This window comes from Cheilinus undulatus, linkage group 20 (genome assembly GCF_018320785.1).
Source record: "Cheilinus undulatus linkage group 20, ASM1832078v1, whole genome shotgun sequence".
NCBI classification, from domain to species: Eukaryota; Metazoa; Chordata; class Actinopteri; order Labriformes; family Labridae; genus Cheilinus; species Cheilinus undulatus.
Genome location: NC_054884.1, coordinates 26,917,125 through 26,934,905, shown reverse-complemented (window position 1 = coordinate 26,934,905; position 17,781 = coordinate 26,917,125). Strand labels below are relative to the sequence as shown.

At 38.7% G+C, this 17,781-nt stretch overlaps 1 protein-coding gene across 1 annotated transcript in view; it reads right to left on the bottom strand.

The window, feature by feature from the left end:
• The window catches only part of LOC121528621 (pyroglutamylated RF-amide peptide receptor), a 29,582-nt gene extending 11,801 nt beyond the window's left edge, over positions 1 to 17,781 (bottom strand). Inside the window, exons 1-3 of the mRNA XM_041816136.1 lie at positions 17,415 to 17,781; positions 1,902 to 2,060; positions 1,117 to 1,178 (exon numbers count right to left, since the gene is read on the bottom strand). Coding sequence (XP_041672070.1) covers positions 1,117 to 1,178; positions 1,902 to 2,060; positions 17,415 to 17,781 — 588 coding nt within the window. The remainder of the gene's footprint in view (positions 1 to 1,116; positions 1,179 to 1,901; positions 2,061 to 17,414) is intronic.

Below are 17,781 nucleotides of genomic sequence, written 5' to 3'. Positions count from 1 at the left end.
CTCTGAATAAGGCTGTGATGAGCAGTGACATAAACGTGTCACACTGGCATCTGCCTGCTACTTAGAATGAAGGAGAGAAGAGGAGGAAAGGCAGGATTACGTGCTGCAGCAGTATGAATGCAGGCCAAAGAAATGCTAAAATGTAAATGATCAATGAATGATTTTACTGTTTAAAACATTTTCTAATAATGATCCATGTCTGGACCTCCGCCTCCCTCCATAAAAAGACGCTGATTTAAAACGTTTCACCCGTGACTGCGTTATCCTGACGTTTACTTGCCAGGTGGAAAGGCTTGTAAATAACTTGGAAAATAATATCTGAAAGCGAAACAATGTTGGCTGTTACAGTTACAACAGTAGGCTACCTGCCTCAGACACATTTTATCCCGCTGAACTGCGGTATTCGGACAGCAGACCGGAAGACACTTTAGAGCTCATCAAAAAAACGTTGATAAGCTTTGTGCAGATTGTGCAAATAAATATTTTTTTGCACACTGCTGGTTCAGAAAACCAAGACGAAGCTTCATATAAGAGTTAGAAACCGTCATGAGAACTAAATCTTAAGTTTCACTTTCACTCGCAGCGTGACTTCACTGCATCAGGGAGCGGCGGGGGCAAAGAGCGAGAAGTAGTAGAGCCGATCTTACAATAAAACAAATTAAGCAGATCGGCAATACATTGTATTTCTTCATGATCTTCTTATAAGTTCGCCCCATTGCAGAGGTCTGTAACAGATGAGCCCAAAACGCCCCACCATATAGGTCTGGTGCCAGATGCCTCTTGTTTTTTTTTTTCATTAAAAGATAAAAACTCATCTGCGTTTGTTTGAGCTTCCAAAAAATCCCCCCTAAGTTTAAAGATTCCCCCATGTGAAGAATCAAGGGGGGAATACCCCCCAGTTGAACACTGGGTAGTCTTCATAGAAATTTTTTCATCACTCTTAAAAAAACACAAATGAAACAACTGTTAAAACTCAGCCAAACATCCTTGCCTGAACCTAAGGAAATTAATTCTTTCTCTGGCAACAAACAAAAGCTGCTGTGATTTAATTATGTTCCATGAATGTGTGCTGATTGAAGGATGCTTATGAGAGACTTGTTATGATATTTGTTTTACCTCAAGCTGTTGTACAAACAGCATGGGTGAGCCCACCAGCACTGAGGCGATCCATACCAGCCCTGCAGGCACATACAGCACAGGGACAGACAGATGCAACCATCAGATAAATCATACAGCTGCAGAGGAAGTAATGCAGAGGACACTATCACACACAGGCTCCACAATTAGATTTCTCCTCAATAAGAGACTGACAGTCCCTTTCAATATAAGCCACCCCTCCAATTAAAAACCAGTCTTTGTTCACAATTAGTCTCCCTTTAAATGTTATCTAAAATGACAGATATAAGTTTCTGAGGCAAACATTTATATCTCTGCTGCTGAGCTGATGCTCATTCTTACATAGACAGACAGTTCAAAGGCTTAGACTAGCTTATGTCTCTCCTGGAGTGTTTTGTGTTGCTTTTTAAACTCTTGAGAAAAGAAATCAAAATCATTGCACATATTAAACAAACATGCACGTCAACATCTAAAGTATCAAGCATGTTCCCCCCCATGCAGCCTGGAGCCTTCTCTATAGAAGGCTGCAGAGACAATTACATGCATCTTTGCACAAGAAGAAGCTAGCATTGATGAGATCCCATACAGCGTTAATGTTGCATGCATAGCATCGAGGATGGATTAGCTGTCATGCACTTGTGAACGCTGGTGTAGCACACAGTGCTTGATCACTTTTAATTTAACGCTGCTGCAATAAACATGCAAAGTGAACCCTTTTCTCCAAGAACACACAAAAGAATCGTCACCCAAGAGGTTAATAAGCCACTCTCACAAACATAGGATACCTAACATCTTGTATGCTCTTCTGGATGAGTACTGCCTCCTCATTTTCAGCGGGAACACTATACCCTGGTATCTTTCAATGGCGATGCATGTCATGGTGAGGATGCCTGTCACTATAGCCGTGGTCTGCACAAAGGGGACTGTCTTGCAAACAAGAACTCCTGCAGGAAACCAAGAGGGGATAAAAAACAAACAAGGGTGAGTAGATGTCAGGAAACACATTTCTATTCAACCCACACCTCTACTTGTTTGACTAAAGGTTCTTCTCCTCATCATTTTCACTTGCCTGAGGAGGGAGGATTCGTTAATATGACAAGTCGGCCATCTCTAATAGCACATTGAAACAGAATTCAAAGTTAATGAAGCATAAAACCAGACAATAAGCTCACCATAAGCTAATTATAAGCCTATCTCAGTAGCAGTGCGTGCTTTGAGCCTGTCAGCTATTGCTATGGCATTCTTACGGCCAACTGTTAGTTGCATTTCCATAAGGGTCCTTGTTGGTTTCAGGCAATGCAATCATGCAGGGAGTCATGTAATTATTTTTTCATGTCTCTGGATGAAAACAAGACCTCTGTGTTATGTTTAGGATATTAAGAGAAAAAAGCATGATGCACTCAGAGGGCTGTACCTGAATTTAGAGCCTACGCAACCTGTTTGTAAAATGTGTGAAACTTTTAAAATAATTTATGCCGTTCAACACTGTGTCAGATTTAAACTAATAAACCGAGTCCACAATTCTCCACATACAGTGCTTAATAAACTTATTAGACCACCATCCAATAACAGCATTGATAATTACCAAAATCATTTTTATGTTTCTGTAATGGTTAATACATCGGTACATACATCAAGCTTTTACTAAATATTTATAATGCTAAATATAATTATCCTCATTATCCATGAATTTTTAAATTTGCCATTTTACAAAAAAACTGAAAAACATTGTAAAGCACATTAGTATTTCTTGATTAAGTTGTCAAATTATAGTTATTTACTTACATTCCTAAACAGAAAAATCAGTTTTAGTAGTTGAATTTTATGTTTGATTAATTTCTAACGCCTCAGAGAAGCCCGGTGAGTCGGGTCAAAATTGGGCATACAAAGGTGGAGATCTCACTGAAGATGAAAGTCCATGTTAAACCACTTCATGCTGGATGGTCTCTAAGACAAATAGGGAAAGACAAAGTGTTCTCACTGGGTGGTCAAGTATGCTTTGAGTCAATTGCCAGTCAACTGGTACTAACAAAATGCACCAATGAAGAGGTGCTCATGAAAAGCAAATTACAAGTGCTTTGTTGCATCATGTCCCTGATCTGGAGGTTTCTTTCCACCTAAACTAGTTAGCTCATTGAAATGCTTTGAAGAGTAGTGTGCATAATACATCTTTATATGAACAATTAGAAACCAGAGAGTGTGGCCAGAGATAAGAAATGTGAGCTAAAATAGCTGACCTCTGGTAAATGACCCATCCAGTGAAGGACTAGACTGTTTTTATTCTAAGTCTAGTCATTCTCATTTGATGACAAGGATTTCTCCAGAGGTCAAACCTCAGAGCAGAATAAAGGTACTTGTGCCTGCATGCTGTAAAAATTGTCTGGAGACAAACATATTATTCCAACCCATACAAAGAAATGGTTTCAGATAACTTACACAGGTACATTGAGCTAACTTTATTAGCTCTGTATCACCTGTTTGCGTGGAAATAAGGCAATTGTGTTTTGTTAAACGATGTTGGACACAATCTTATATATTTTTAAGCAGATGTAGAGCCCAGTCACAGCCTTAAAAGGAACCCTACATGATCAGACAAGTTCATCTTGTTGGTCGATTTTTGTATCTCTTGTATGTATAATGAACTGAAAAACTCACTAGATATCTGCATTTTGAGTAATTTGAGTTAATTAACTCACCAGGCTGCAGCCATGTTTTCGTCCGCGCTTGTGATGTGACATCACAGTTCCGCAGTGCTCCTTGCGTTTTTATGCAGTAACCGCTGTTTCAGACTGGCAGCCCATGAGGGCCGATCTTAGGCCGCAGCATGTCTCACGCACGGAGAATTATAAAATTTGAGGTCTCGTGTATATTTTATTTGCACCATGAGAAGTTATCTGTCCATCTAGACAGGAAAATGATAAATTCAGAGCCATATTTACCTTCTTGTAGCAAATATTTACATTTACAAATATTATTTAGTGAGTTTTTAGTTAAATATACATTTGAGAGATACAAATATCCATCCAACATGATGAACTTGTCTGATCATGCAGGGTTCCTTTAAACATTTCTCTTTTGGCAAGGCAAGGTTATTTGTATAGCACATTCCAGCAACAAGGCAAGTTAAAGCGTTAAACACAAGACAACAACAAAAAAATGGGAAAAAGAACCAGAAACATGAAAAAGTGAAACAGCCAATAAATAGTAAGGATAAACACAAAGAAATTAAAAGAGAGAAAAGGAAAACAAATCTGGCTAATAAAGGACAAAAAAGTTTTGGGATACTCTAAAATTTTAAGTTCCCATTCTAATCTCTGTTACTATTCGTTTTTACTAATATCCATGATTCACATGGTCCCCCCTTCAGCTCATGAATCTGAAATTGCCTATCAATTTATGGAGAATCACATCTGATGCATTCAGAGAGTGAACAGCATGTTCATAAAACCACAGCTGTTAAAGACAGCTGTCAGTAGGGGTGGACCAATTATTGGCCTGGACGGTTATTGAGACCAATATTTGGCATTTAGCAAATTATCTCAATCAGCATTTTATTTTTCTAACAATTGATGAAATAGATTAAATAAATGGTGTGCTACTTTGACCCAAATGTAATGCTTTCAGACCAACACAGTTCTGGTTCTGGTTCTGGCTCTGGCTCCGTTCTGGAGTCTCAGAACCTTGGTCCTTTCTGGTGTACCAGTCCGCATTCACACCAGTTTAAACAAAACCAAAGTGGGAGGACATGATGGACATGTACCACCACATCTCGCTTCACTTCTGCCCAAATCTTTCTTGCTGTCCTGGTATTCCTTAGTTTCTTGAGTTAATTGTTAATTGAGTTAATTATTTGGTCTGGCGTCCGAGTGAACCCATTCTTCACCATCTCTTCCGCAAGTTTTGCATGTAACTTACTCTTCCTTGTGCTACTCTCCAGCTTCACCTGGAACTCTGTCGATTCCCAGATTGCAAAAAAGGGGCTGTTTTTGGCCTTTTTCAGGGGTCATATCTGGATTAACTCCACTGAGGGATTTCATCTGATTTACTTGTACTTTGGCACAGAGCTACATGAGACATGGCTGATGAAAAGTTATTCTGGGTTTTCTCATTAGTTGAAAGGTGTGGCGAGCCCTCAAATTTGCATATTTCTTTGGTAAACAGGAAGTAGTTTATAACTCAGCTGTGCATTGGACTCATATTGCTCAGGAATATTGACGGTCATGGCCTGCATCTATTCATATGATCAGATTTTTAACAGATCCAAGCGCCACCTAGTGGTGACAGGAAATGTCAAGGTTTATGGTGCAAGCTACAGTGTAAAAAATATCCAAGATATCCACTTCAAATTTGTGTCAGGAAGGAATAAAGAAGTGGATCTAGCTTTGTGAAAAATAAAATTGACTTTTTGTCAGAGGGCGTGGGCTTGGTTGGGCGACAAAGTCAAGAGTTGCCATTTTGTCTCGCCAAAAATTTTTAAACAGTCATAACTCTAGTGTACATGGTCTTATCTGAGACAGATTTCATGTGCTTGATAACAGTCCAGGCCAGAACACATCCATACTTGAAACTTTTAAAAATGATGTAGCGCCACCCTCTGGCAACAGAAAGTCACTACTCCTGAATTTCACATCGCAGCACCTATATGGTTGGACAAATCATTCTGAAATTCACTCAGGCAGTTCCCAAGGAGTTGGCCTTACACATATACAATGGTCAAATGTCTACGTTAAAAGGCGTGGCCATGGCAATTTTTTACTTGCCATGAAACAGGAAGTAGATTTTTCAAATGGTTATAAGTCATCTAGAGCAATGAAACTTGGCAAAGAAAAATCTCATTGGCATTCTTAGATGACTGATGTTCATTTTGTAGGTGGGCGTGGCCTATTAGTTTAATGGCGCCCCCTAGATCATTTCAAAAATTCAGCCCCCCATCAGGTTTAACCTAGATTTTGAACATATGTGGGCAGATGTGTCATGTCAGGACACAAAAAAAAAATCCTTTTGGACCCATATCGTAAGTCAAAAAGGAAGTCGGCCATTTATGATTTTTTGGTAAAACAAGCCATATTTTAGGGATCGTATTTGAGCAAACTGTCCAAACTACTTGATCTTTGGTGTAGAGCAAGAAGAGATGTCTTAGGTCCAAAGTTATTTGGGATTTTCTCATCAGCCAAAAGGCATGGCCATGGCAGCCCCTTAAATTAAAATGCTTCATCATGTGATAAAAGTGGCTGGTGCTCACTAAAAAATTTCCATTTATTACAAGATTCCTTACCTAAAATGGTGTGGCAGTGACAATTTTTCATTCGCCATCTAACAGGAAGTAGAATTATCTAGTGCTTACAAAAGTTGTAAACCCATGAAACTTGGCAGAAACACAACCAGTAGCAAAACGAGATGATTGATAGGATGATTGTCGGTGGGCATGGCTTTTTGGTTCAGTAACACCCCCTACAGTAATTTGAAAATTCAGCCCTGCAGCAGGATTATCTGAGGATTTTGAAAATTCTTGAGCTTATACTTCATTCCAAGTTCTACTAAAAAGCCTTTCAGACCCATGCCGTAAAACAAACAGGACAACTGCCAATTTTATTTTTGTGGTCAAAAAGCAGCTCATTTAGCATGATTATCACTACAGCCAATTTTACACAAAAACTATCCTCTGAGAACAGAATCCCTTTTCTTCTTTGTTTTTTTTTTTTTTGTTTTTTTTTTTGTTCTTTTTTAAGGTTTGGTGTTTTAATGTCAATCAAATCCACTAATGTGCCTGAAACTGCTGTAGTGTGCATGCCAGGCCAGTAGTTGGCAGTGTGACTGACAATGAAATGCATGCACACCTTTCCTTCCTCCTGGTGGTGTCAATAGACAAACATGGCTGACACACAAATGTTTGTGTGGACAGATGAAGTTGGGTTGCTTCCTAGTGACAGTCAACCACAAAATAAATACATATTTAAAAAATGGGAACATATAAACATTGGCAGGAAGTGAGCAGCAAACAAACAGCACATTTTTTGTGCGGTCTGTGCAGCACCAGGCTAAAATCAAGTCTCTGACGGACTACATGCAGAACATGGAGCAGAAGAAGAGACAGCTGAAGAAGAGCCAGGACGCTCTGACCGAGCTGCAGGCTCACAGTTTGCACATTTATATTAAACATTAAAACATCTTAGCTCAAGTAAAAACAGGTTAACTTGATGGAATTTTCCTCTTTGTTTTTCATCAGAGAAAATACACGAGATGTCAGGAGAGGAGAAGGAGAACACCAGCAGACACAATGGGGACAGGGACATAAAGGTGAGGAGGAAACACGTCACTGAGAATCTCTGTTACAGAAATGTGAAATAGCTGAATGTTTTTATGTCTGTGTGGCACATAAAACTCTGGAGGAGCAGCTGGAGAACCACAGAGAGTCTCACCACAAACAGCTGAGCCGACTGAGAGACAAGATCGAAGACGAGCAGAGGATGCTGGACGAGCTCACAGAGTAAGTCTGACTGTTTTGTATCCAACTACATTTTTAAAGACGTTAGAGAGCACAGACATAAGAAGAAACATGTGGCGTGAGATATTTTAATCAAAGTCTGCAGTAAAATAAGTATACTAATTATTTAGACCAGTGTTACTGAAAACTGCTCAACCAAAGAGCTAAATTGTTGAAAAATACCTTTGCAATAGCCACATTTAAAGTTGTGAAAAGTGTCAAAAATGGATTAAAAGAGACATAAGTGGTCAAAAAGCAGATAAAAAATGGTATAAAGGTTCAAAACTGGAATAAAATGGCAAAAACTGGGTGAAAAGTGTCAAAAAATTAGTTACAGATAACAAAAATGGTCAGAAAGCAGCAAAAACTGTGCTAAAAATAGTGAAAAGTGACTAAAATGGCCATAAGTGGAAACAGAATTAGTGAAAAGGCAAAAAATAGGCATTAAATGGCAACAACTAGGTGAAAAGTAGCAAAAATGGGGGAAAAGTGATATTAAAATAGGAGTTATGGATGATACAAATAGTTGGAAGCTGCACAAATGTGGTAAAAATAAGTAACAAGTGACTTAAATGGGCAAAAATGTGGTAAAAATTAATGAAAAGTGAATAAAATGGTCAAAAAGCTGCAAAAATGTGGTATAAAATAGTGAAAAGTGGCTAAAATGGCAAAAAGCTGAAAAAAATGTGTTTCAAAAATAGTGGATATGACTAAAATGGGCAAAAAGATGCAGAAATATGGTAAAAATGAATGAGTAGTGATAACAACGACCAAAAGCAGCAAAAAATGGTGAAAAGGTGCAAAATTGGAATAAAATGGCAAAAAAACAGGTGTAAAGTGGCAAAAATGGGTGAGAAGTGACATTAAAAAAGGAGTTACAGATGATAAAAATGGTCAAAAAGCAGCAGAAATGTGGCAAAAAAAATAGTGAGAAGTGACTGAAAAGGTCAAAAGACAGCAAAAAATATTGGTGAGAAGGTGCAAAATTGAAATTAAATGGCAAAAAATGGGTGAGAAGCGACATAAAAATGGAGTTGCAGATGACAAAATGGTAAGAAAGCTGCAAAAAATGTGGTAAAAATAGTGAAAAGTGACTAAAATGGGCAAAAAGATACAAAAAATGAATGAAAAGTGACTAGATGACCAAAAGCAGCAAAGAAAAAAAAGGTGAATAGGTGAAAAATAGGCATTAAATGGCAAAAACTACATGAACAGTAGCAACAATGAGTGAGAAGCAACATAAAAAGGAGTTACAGATGATAAAAATGGTCAGAAAGTGGCAAAAATGTGGTAAAATAATAGTGAAAAGTGACTGAAAGGGGCAAAAAGTGGCAAAATGGGCTAAAAAAAGATGTGAAAAGTGACTTAAATTGTAAAAAGCTACAAAAATGTGGTATAAAAACGGTGAAAATTGAGTTAAATAGTCAAAAAGTGGCAAAAATGTGGTAAATTGTTGGTGAAAAGTGATTTAATGGGCAAAAAGCTGCAAAGAGTGACAAAAGCGTAAAAAGTGTCATTTAATGTCAAAAAGCAGCTTAAATTGGGTGAAAAGTGGCCAAAAAATTCCTAAAAAGGGGAAAGAATTGCAAATAGCAAAAAGCAGGATAAAAGTGGCAAAAAATACAAAACTGGCAAGAAGAAGTGGCACAAATGGGCCAAAAGAGGCAAAATGGCTTAAAAGTGTCAAAAAAAGGAAAAAAGAGAAGAATTAGAAATAAGGGTAATGAAAAAAACTAAGAGAAAAAATAAACGTTGACAATTAATGCCTTCTGTATAAGCGTGGGAAACAAACTGATTAATGTGACTTGATATGGATCATTCCTGAGGGGAACGTTTTTTAAGGTTTCTGGGGAAAAATATTTGAAAGGAAGACATAAAAGAGCCACAAACCATCCCAATGAAGCCACACGTTGAGTTTTACTCATTTAGACTAATAACTGTCTGTGACAAGACTTGAACTGGATCTGGAATTTAGTCTAAAACTGTCTAAACCGTGCCTAAAATTTTGACTTCGAGTCCACAGAGACGAATGAAGCAGTAGAAAAATCAACAAACCTATTCATGTTTGATGTTTTTTAGATCTAGGATATTTCCACAGATTTGACTGGTTCTCACTGAACCACTTGCTGGATTAAATGATCCTAAAGTTTGTTTTTTATTGTTTTTTCAAACCAAAGTAGTGACAGTATTTATGACTGTCTACTGTGTGTGATCCTCATGAGGAACCACCCCTCTTTACTGAGTCAGGAACTTTTAGCTGCATACGACTGTAGTCTGGCTTTACACTGGCTCTAAAAGTCTACACACACCTGTTACATTGTTGTTGTATGAAGGTTCCCTACCTGGGGTCCGGGCACCCCTAGGGGGGGCGCCTATAATGCACTTTTATTTATAGAGTCATGATTGAAAATGTAATGTAAGAGGAAGTATTAGAGCCCTCTAAAAGGTAGAACAAAAGAAAGAGGATCTGTACATTTCTTGGAAAAAGGTGACATTTAAAAGTACATTTTTGAGATGATAAAGTCGTATTTTTTCAAGAACCTGAACTCAGAATTTCCTAGTTCAAAAGTCCTAAATTATTACATCACGCACTTTAAAATTTCAAGTTTGTAATGTCAGAATTGAACATTCTAAAGTAGTGGATTTACAAGGATCCAAACTGAAAACAGTGAACAGAAATGTCTCTTCAGAGTCTGGGGAATAATGATAATGTGATCATTCTTGGATCATTTCCTCACTGATCAATCCTACTAAAAAAAATCTCCTGATTAGGTGATCAACTGTAGGACTTCTGGAAGGAAAACAGCTTATTCTCTTGTCATTTTCTTTTTCCACGGCTCTTTTGGATTTTAAATTTGACAAAAAATTCTACCTTTTAGAAATTTCCAGTTTTCTTTTTCTGGTAAATTTATGACTTGTTACATTAGAAATGTTTGAGATTTTACTTAAAAATTGACTGAACTTTCTCATTTTGGTATTCTTATGGTGGCTCTAAATGCCGTTGCAATGATGGATAGTTTATATGCAGATATTCATGAAGAACTCCTTTATGAAGGCCTGTTATTCTGGGATTTAGTCAATAAAACAATTAAAAATTATGTTTAATTCCTCAGAGACCATCCCTGGGGGGCTTTAGAGTGTTTAGAGTGAAGCCAAAGACTGTTTGGAGAAATTTCCAGAAACCAGATGAACAAAATGAATATATGTTAATGTGGTTTGTTGACATTTCTCCTGACAGTTACTCTGCCGTTAAAAAGCGCCCAATCAGAGCTTAGCGAGCATCTCCTCTCAGTCTGAGCCAGGGTCTGCTGCTGGAACAGAAGAGGCTGATGTCAGACTACGGCAAACTGAAGACTGGAGAGCAGGAGAAGGACGCCAAGCTGCAGAAACTCATGTGAGTAAAGGACTCATCTGTACGTTTATTTATGTGGAATGTGAGTTCATGTGGTTTTTGTTTGCAGGCTGCTGAATGAGCAGAGGGAGCAAGCCAGAGAGGACCTGAAGGGCCTGGAGGGTCAGGGTACCAAAGTATCATTTATTTTGAAAGGGCATTTGAACGTACGGAAATCAAGGAAATGGACAACTTCACTCGTTTTTCGATTTGTGTCCAGAATCAAAAAACGAGTGAAGTTGTCCGTTTTCTTGATTTCCGTATGTTCCAATGCCCTTTCAAAATAAATGATACTTTGGTACCCTGACCCTGGAGGAGACCGTGGTAAGTATTCCTGTTTCTACAGCGGGGGAGATGAAGTCCCCATGAGGGGCTCAGTGATCATCCATGCATGCAAATAAAGACTCCATCCTGTAAAATTCCTGCTGTGTCTGTGTTTTTGTTGCATAACCCCCTACTTACATCTCTGATGGCTCCCCAGGGGGGCGCCGCACCGCGTCCCCCCTTCTCCATCAGGCATGCCTTGATCCAGGTACCGGCCACAGTGGGGTTTGAACCCCAGCGTCCCCTGCAGAACTGGTCTAGTCCAGTCCTCTGTGCCACTGCCGCCATACCTCTCACACTACCATCTCTTCTCCTGGCGTATTTATCCTCTTTGTTCAGGATGTGGCTTTAAAATTCACTGAGACCAAGATGGGAGTCGAACCTGGAACCTCCAGACTCTGAGTCAGTCCACTATCTCATCAGGCTACAGAGCCAGACACGCAGCAGAGCCTCAGAGGAGGTTTTCCTTCTTTATTTGGACTCAAATCTTGAAAACTTAAGGACATTGGTTAGATTTGAAAGGCAAACTCCTGTCAAGGTCTCCTGAAGTCTATATGTGGACTCAGATGAACCCATAGTAAGATTTGAACCTGTGAACTCCTGATTCACAGTCAGTTAGCTTTTCCACTAATCCACTGAGACATGCACCTGTTTGTGTTTCTCAGAGGATCTGATCTTTGCTTTTGGGGATTGGACTTAAAAATGCACCAAGAATCAAACCTACAACCTTCCAACTCTGACAGTCCTCTTTACTCCTGAGTCAGCGATTTACACTAGCAGCTTCAAAAATCCACAGAAGATTTGAACCAACAACCTCATGACTCCAGAGCACTTACCTGCCCAACTGAGCTAACATACAGGCCAAAACTAACCCTAACCCTTTCTCTGAGACTTCACATCTGGAGTAGAACATCTCTACGATCCACAATCTTTGCTGCTGGAGACCATTTTCATACTAGAGTAGAACATCTCTATGATTGACAATCTTTGCTGCTGAAGACCATTTTCACACTAGAGTTGCACATCTCCATGAGTGATGATCTTTGTTGCTGAAGACCACATTTTCATACTTGAGTTGCACATCTCCATGAGGGATAATCTTTGCTGCTGAAGACCATTTTCATACTTGAGTTGCACATCTCCATGAGGGATAATCTTTGCTGTTGAAGACCACTTTCACATCTTGACTTGCACATCTCCATGAGGGATAATCTTTGCTGCTGAAGACCATTTTCATACTTGAGTTGCACATCTCCATGAGGGATAATCTTTGCTGCTGAAGACCATTTTCATACTTCAGATGAGATATAAATGATATAAAAGCATTGACGAAAATGATGAAACAAACTTGTACACATCTTGAGCTCTCTATTTGCTCCTCTGGTTGATCTTTATCACCAATGATTGGAACATTCAGGTAATGCTTTTAGCCAGTTGGTCATTTTTCTCTGTGGAGTGAGCGTGCACACAAGGGAAAGGGAGTGAGGCTGCAAGCATGCAGGAGAGAGAGAAAGAGAAACAGTGGCTGAGCCAAGCAGAGCAGAAAGAGGAGCTGTGAAAATGACAATACAGTGATTTGTTCATAATTTGGAGCTGCATTCAGAATTTTCAGGGTGCATGCCTCCTTCCCATTAGTTTTACTGCCAAAATAATGGCAAGCTCTGGAAATTAATGACAGGTATCACCCTCTGTTTCTATGACACTGTGAGTGTTGCAAAGCTCACATAACCCATAGGTGCATGGGTTGCTACGTATCCACTTTCGCGTAACACCTCGACATGCAATGGGTTGCGAGTGCCCGTTATTGCTGCTTGCAGCTTTAATTATTATTATTTTTTATTTAACCTGTATTTAACCAGGATAAAATCTCACTGAGATTAAAAATCTATTTTTCAAGAGTGTCCTGGCCAAGACAGCAGCAGTGAACAGAGTTTCAGACATACATAGAAACAGTCATACAACAATACAAGATACGTAGACCAAGATATGTAGTCCTTTTGGATCAGAACAAATTTTTTTTTTTTTAAATTCAAAATTAGGTTTGGGAACCATCATGGAGCCCTGTCGGTTGAGAGGCCTATGTGAGGTGCGTCACCCCCTCTGGCTTTGTTTTCACTCTCCACATTCTCACCTTTTGTCCCACCAACATCACTATCTGACTGGCTAGATGTCACACGACTGCCAGCCAAACAACACAGAGGCTGGAATGGCTCTGATACAGGGAGAACAGTCTTAGTAAAAAGTTGAAACTGAACTGGATTGGTCCCTACAGTATCTCCTTTTGAATGGACTTCACATTTAGATCCACTTTCCAGTTTTCCAATCACTCAAAAGTGTTTCACACTACACGGCACATTAGCCTTTCAAGCAGCAGTCACACTCGATGAGGCACTCACCTTTCCATCTCATCTCACTCATGGACACATACATCTGCCTTCATGAGCTATTTCAAGTTCACTTTCTTGCAAAGAGACATCCCAGATAGCAAAAAGTGATTGAATCAACATTGTGATACTGTCAGGCTGAAGACTGCAATCAACATTGATGTCAGACATTAAAAAAAACATTGAAAGTGCTCGCTATGATCAACATGGAAATAATGTTGAATTTCCAATCAGTTCTGACAATGAATCAACCTTGATTCAACTATGATTTGATCAACATTGAAAGAATGCAGAATTGCATCAACTATATAAATGCATTGCGTTATACATTGAAACAATGTTATCCGTGAAGGGAAATTCATAGTTTACACAGTTTTTGTTGTTTTTGCATATTACACACACATACAGTGATGGTGTTGCTGCTCATTGCTAAGTGCCGCTGTGAGCTGTTCAGGGGTTTAGTGCCTTGCTGAAGGGTACTTCAACAGTGCTCAAGACATGATGGAACCTCTCCAGCTACCAGACCAAGGTCCAGCTCCGCTCCCACCTGGACTTGAACCAGCAACCTTCCGCTCTCCAGCCCAATTCCTTCCAGATCTCGCTGGTCTCGTGAGCTGCCTACATGTCCCCCCCATCAGCACCATTGAAACGATGTCAATTCGTTGTAGGGCATTTCAACATTGAAAAATCATCCTCTATACTACACTGATTCAACAACAGTTTTTCAAACGTTGAAATGGTAACTGTAATTAGACATTGAAACAACATAGATTTCTTAACCTCAACCAAAAATAACCAATCTGATCAAAATCCAACATTGATTTAATGTCTTTTGCTATCTGGGATTTAATTAGAGACACAGGCCTGCACTATTCCAACTAATCAAAGTTACGCTGTATCTCCGAGCCACAGCTTCCCTCATGCTACAATTTAGGGTCAACATGGAAGTTAGACCAGACCAGAATCATTTTCTGAGTAGAAAATTTGATGTACTAATTCAGCTGTTTACATATTAAAAGTATCAACAACAAAAAAAAAGGACAGCACAAGTTAGTGTTGCACAATTAATCTAATCGCGATCCTTATACAAGGCTGTGTATTATAAAATTGCATTAAAGTCTGCAATTTTTGTTGTGTAAAGTAGTACTTTAAAAAATGTCTTTTTTTTTGCAACTTAAGATTTGTATGTTTTGAGCTGAGAAATGTGCACTTCAGAACCATCATTATTCTCAGCAGTCTTATTGATAAAGTGTACTCATTTTAACATTTGTGTAAAACTGTCCTGTACAATTGTTTTCATACTCAAAGGCACACCTAAGATCAATCCGAAATCTCAGGGTACACCACATTCACGTCCATGCTACACAGTTGCTTTCGCACTTGTTGCTGTGTCTTTAGTAGGGATGCACAATATTGGTTTTTTTTGTTTGTTTGTTTTTTTTGCTATCCGATATGCCAATTTATTACAGATTTATTTTAGCCTAAAACAATATCAAAATATTTTGTTTGGATCAAAAACATCAGTCCTTATACCTCATGTGAAGATCAAGGAATGATGATGAACAAAAGTAAAGACTTTAGCTGGTCTGGTGGTCCTGACTAAAAGAATCCCTGATCTTAGTTGGACATACAATAGGTCAATTTTTAGAGTCAATACAAGCAGCTACTTATATCCAAAATAGCACGTATCGACAGCCAATATAGGCCTATATTTAGGACAATGTTTACAGCCAATATAGAAAGATATTTATAGCCAATTTAAGACGGTATTTACAGTCGTTTAGGAAGATATATCCAATTAGGATAATATTCACAGCCAATAAAGAAGGTTATTTATGGCCCATTTTGATGTTACAGCCAAGAAGGAAGCTAATTACAGCCAATATAGAACAATATTTACAGACAACAGGTATTTTTTTACATTTGATATAGGCCAATAATAACAGCAAATTTAGTAAGATATTTACAGCAAATATAGGCCAAGTTCACAGCAATTAAAGGACAATATTTACAGTCCTTTAATGTCAATATTTAAAGTCAATATAGGAAAACATTTACCAATCATGTCGCCTGATATTTACAGCTTATATTGGCACACACTGACAGCCAACATAGGTTAATATTTACAGTTGATATAGGCTTATCTTTATAGCCGTTTTAGGATGATATCCACAGCAAATAAAGACCAATATCTACAGCCCTTTAAGGACAAAACATATATCTAATATTAACATATATTTACAGCCAATATAGGCAGATATTCAGAGCCGATATAGATCATTATTTACAGAGGATATAGGCCAATATTTACAGCTGATACAGGCTGTTATTTACAGCCGATATGAAACAATATTTACTGCAGGAATAGGCTAATATCTACAGTTTGTATATAGTTGTAAATATCAGCAGAAATTTTCATTTCTGCCTTTACTAATGATTACTCTTGAATCTTTTTAACTGCAGATTCTGATATCACACCAATAATATTGTGCATTCCTTATCCCTTGTTGTGTAGTTTTACGATTTCCCACAGCACACCTAATCTGGTCTCAAGGCACACCAGTGTGCCCTACCACACCATCTGAAAACCACTGGTCTAGTTTATTCTCAGTCACACAGTATCACCAAATCAAGCAGTACTAGTATCAGAGTTGCTTTTGATTCCTTTTTCTTCTTGTGATTTTTCTTTTTTTTTTCCAGTCCTCGACAGGTCTAACCTCAGGACCCAACATCACCTCCTAAAAGTTATGCACATGAAAGACATCCACTCTTTCCTGTTGATCCACAAATGAAGATGAAATGTCTCATTTTAAACACTTAAATGTCCCATGCTGCAGCTTTTTGCTGACGCTATCATCCTGCACTCCAGGATAAGGGGTTGTAATATGCTACCTCAGCAACAATTATCCTTAACACAAATGCTATGAATGCATAATTGTGAAGGAAACATTTAGAAGATGACTGGTATTTCAGCGTATTTGCACAACATACTGCTGATGGCTACTGTCAAAGGAGCAGGAACTGAAATTTAAACATAAAGAGACAGGACAGGATGGCCAGATCCACCACCCTTGCACTTAAAAATAATTTTGCAGTTTGGGACATCTTTACAGAAGTCCTGTGTGGACTTGCATGTGCTTTTTTTTTTTTTTTTTTTTCTCTTTTTCACATGAAAACATGATTTTGGTTGTTTTCAAGCGATCTTGAGAAATGAACACATAATTAAGGGAAAACCAGTTTTGTTATCCCAAGATAATTACATTTATGAGACAGGGTCTCAAGAAAACAGCCACAAATTACTCATTAGCACAGCAAAACGGATAATAGTCACAAAATGGTCTGTTTTGAGCTTCCATACAGTATTGCCACTGTTTTCTTCTAGACACACATGTGGGACCCACTGAAAAAAAACGGACCCACTTGTCCTAGTCTATTCCTATAACCAGAGCTCATTAAAATGAATATAAATGGCTTAATTTGCCAGCCATTATGCACTAAGTTGCATGCATGCACATGTTAGTATTTGCAAGACTTCCTGATGCAACATAGGTTGATTTTGTATTTTCCAAAGAAAATGAAATACTTAATCCATGTTCCATGTGTATTCAATGACGTAAATGCTGGATTTTGAGGAGCATATGAATTTTTAGTGCGTAACTGAAGTCCTGAAAAGAAGTTTTTAAACCGTGAAATTACAGTGAGGTATCAAACTTACCCCCAAACCACTCCGACGAGATATTCTGCAGCAGAGTGAACGGAATGCAGAAGAAAGTGATGAGCAGGTCGCTGACAGCCAGAGAGCTGATGAAAATATCCGTCGCCGTTTGCGTGGCGCGCTTTTTCAGAACTATGTAGATGACTAAACTATTCCCGGCCAGAGCCAGGACAAAGATGACCATGTACACGATGAAGAAGGTAGCCTTGGCGCTGTACGGTAACTCGGGGATGTAGACGAGCGGCTCGATGTTGTAGGTGTCGATGAACTCCTGGCGGCTCAGGTTGTAGTACTGGAGCATCTCCTGCAGCGCTTCAGGGGTGATCTTTGTGGAGCTCTGCTCTGCATCTGTGGAGGCTGCTGCCAT